The sequence below is a fragment of the Olea europaea genome, unplaced genomic scaffold (genome assembly GCF_002742605.1).
Source record: "Olea europaea var. sylvestris unplaced genomic scaffold, O_europaea_v1 scaffold2464, whole genome shotgun sequence".
Classification (NCBI taxonomy): domain Eukaryota; kingdom Viridiplantae; phylum Streptophyta; class Magnoliopsida; order Lamiales; family Oleaceae; genus Olea; species Olea europaea.
Window position 1 is genome coordinate 6,733 of NW_019242848.1, and position 2,670 is coordinate 9,402.

At 43.3% G+C, this 2,670-nt stretch overlaps 1 protein-coding gene across 1 annotated transcript; it reads left to right on the top strand.

The window, feature by feature from the left end:
• On the top strand, positions 1-2,670 carry LOC111382285 (5-oxoprolinase-like; the record flags this gene model as incomplete). Its single annotated transcript, XM_023006203.1, has 1 exon — positions 1-2,670. A coding segment is annotated over one exon (2,607 nt), but the record flags the coding sequence as incomplete, so codon positions are not given.

Genomic DNA, 2,670 nt, shown 5'->3' on the forward strand with positions numbered 1-2,670 from the left:
GCAAATCTTATTTTGGGATATGTCATTCCTGATTATTTCCCATCGATCTTTGGCCCAACTGAAGATCAACCATTAGATATCAATGCAACAAGAATTGAATTTGAGAAACTCGCAAAACAAATCAATTCTTATAGAAAGAACCAGGATCCAACTGCGAAAGATATGACAGTGGAAGAGATTGCACAAGGATTTGTAAACGTTGCCAATGAAACTATGTGCCGTCCTATACGACAGTTGACTGAGATGAAGGGCCACGAGACAAAGAATCATGCACTTGCTTGCTTTGGAGGTGCTGGACCTCAACACGCTTGTTCAATTGCTAGAGCATTAGGTATGAAGGAGGTACTAATTCACAGGTTCTGTGGGATTTTAAGTGCTTATGGGATGGGAATGGCCGATGTTGTGGAGGAGGCACAGGAGCCATATGCTTCAATTTACGGTCCTGAATCTGCGCTAGAGGCTTCATACAGAGAAGCAACTTTATTGAAGCAGGTAAAGCAAAAACTGCAATTGCAAGGGTTTAAAGAGGAAAATATTACAACTGAAACATATTTAAACTTAAGGTACGAAGGAACGGACACTGCTATCATGGTTAAGTGCCCTATCAATGAAGATGGGTTGGCAGGTGATTATGCCATTGAATTCATGAAGTTATTCCAACAAGAGTATGGATTTAAACTTGAGAACAGGAATATTTTAATATCGGATGTGAGGGTTCGTGGGATTGGAGTGACGAACATATTGAAACCCTGTGCTCTAGAACCTGCCTCATTGGATGCTAAAGTTGAACGTTACTACAAGGTCTATTTTGCGAATGAATGGCATGATACGCCTTTGTTCAGGCTTGAGGATCTTGCATATGGTCACTTGATACTTGGTCCTGCTGTAATTATGAATGGCAATAGCACTGTGATAGTAGAACCTAATTGTAAAGCTACCATCACAAAATATGGTAATGTCAAGATCGAAATCGGGTCAATTCATTGCACTGTGAAAATTTCAAATGAAGTTGCAGATGTTGTCCAGCTCTCAATCTTCAATAACCGATTCATGGGAATAGCTGAACAGATGGGTCGCACCCTTCAGAGAACTTCTATATCAACAAATATTAAAGAACGGCTAGATTTCTCCTGTGCTCTTTTTGGCCCTGATGGGGGTTTAGTTGCAAATGCACCGCATGTTCCCGTGCACTTAGGAGCTATGTCAAGCACGGTTAAATGGCAGCTGAACTATTGGAGCGACAATATGAACGAAGGAGATGTTTTGGTTACCAATCATCCTTCTGCCGGAGGCAGTCATCTTCCCGATATTACTGTTATTACACCCGTTTTCGATAAAGGGAACCTGGTATTTTTCGTTGCAAGTCGAGGGCATCATGCCGAGATTGGAGGTATTACTCCTGGGAGCATGCCGCCTTTCTCAAAGTCAATATGGGAGGAAGGAGCTGCAATAAAGGCATTCAAGCTTGTGGAGAAGGGACATTTTCAAGAAGAAGGGATTACCAAACTTCTACGGTTCCCCTGTTCTGATGAATCATCTTTTAACATCCCGGGAACTCGCAGGCTTCAAGATAATTTATCAGATCTTCATGCGCAAGTAGCTGCAAATCAAAGAGGAATTTCACTTATCAAGGAGCTTATCGAGCAATATGGCTTGGATACTGTCCAGTCATACATGAATCATGTGCAGTTTAATGCAGAAGAAGCAGTGAGGGAAATGCTCAAATCTGTTGCTGCTAGAGTTTCTTCCAATTTCACCAAGGGTGGAGAGGGAGATTTAGTGATCATCGAAGAGGAAGATTTCATGGACGACGGATCTGTTATACACTTAAAACTTAAGATCGATCCTAAGAAAGGAGAAGCATCTTTTGATTTTTCTGGGACGAGCCCTGAAGTTTACGGGAACTGGAATGCACCTGAGGCAGTGACATCTGCAGCAGTCATATACTGCCTGCGTTGTCTGGTGGACGTTGATATTCCCCTCAATCAAGGATGCTTGGCTCCTGTAAATATATATATTCCTCCCGGTTCTTTTCTGTCTCCAAGTGATCGGGCTGCGGTCGTGGGAGGTAACGTTCTCACATCTCAGAGAATAACGGATGTTATTCTTACAGCATTTCAGGCTTGTGCTTGTTCACAGGGTTGCATGAATAATTTAACCTTTGGAGATAATACATTTGGCTACTACGAGACAATTGGTGGTGGAAGTGGGGCCGGCCCTAACTGGGACGGTACCAGTGGAGTCCAGTGCCACATGACCAATACTCGTATGACTGATCCTGAGATTTTTGAGCAGAGATATCCAGTTCTATTGCATAAATTCGGGTTGAGGCAGAATAGTGGAGGTGCTGGGTGTCATAAAGGCGGTGAAGGACTCATTCGGGAGATACAATTCAAACGCCCCGTAGTTGTTAGTATTCTTTCAGAAAGGCGTGTACATGCCCCGAGAGGACTGAATGGAGGAAAAGATGGGGCTCGGGGTGCTAATTACCTTATTACTAACGATAAGCGCAAGATATATCTTGGAGGAAAAAACACGGTCGAGGTGCAGGCTGGGGAAATACTTCAGATTTTAACTCCTGGAGGTGGCGGATGGGGTTCAAATTGATTTGGCTCATCCGCCTTTTTCTTGGAAAGTTCGAATACCTGTAAGAAGTGCCTTCAGCCACCC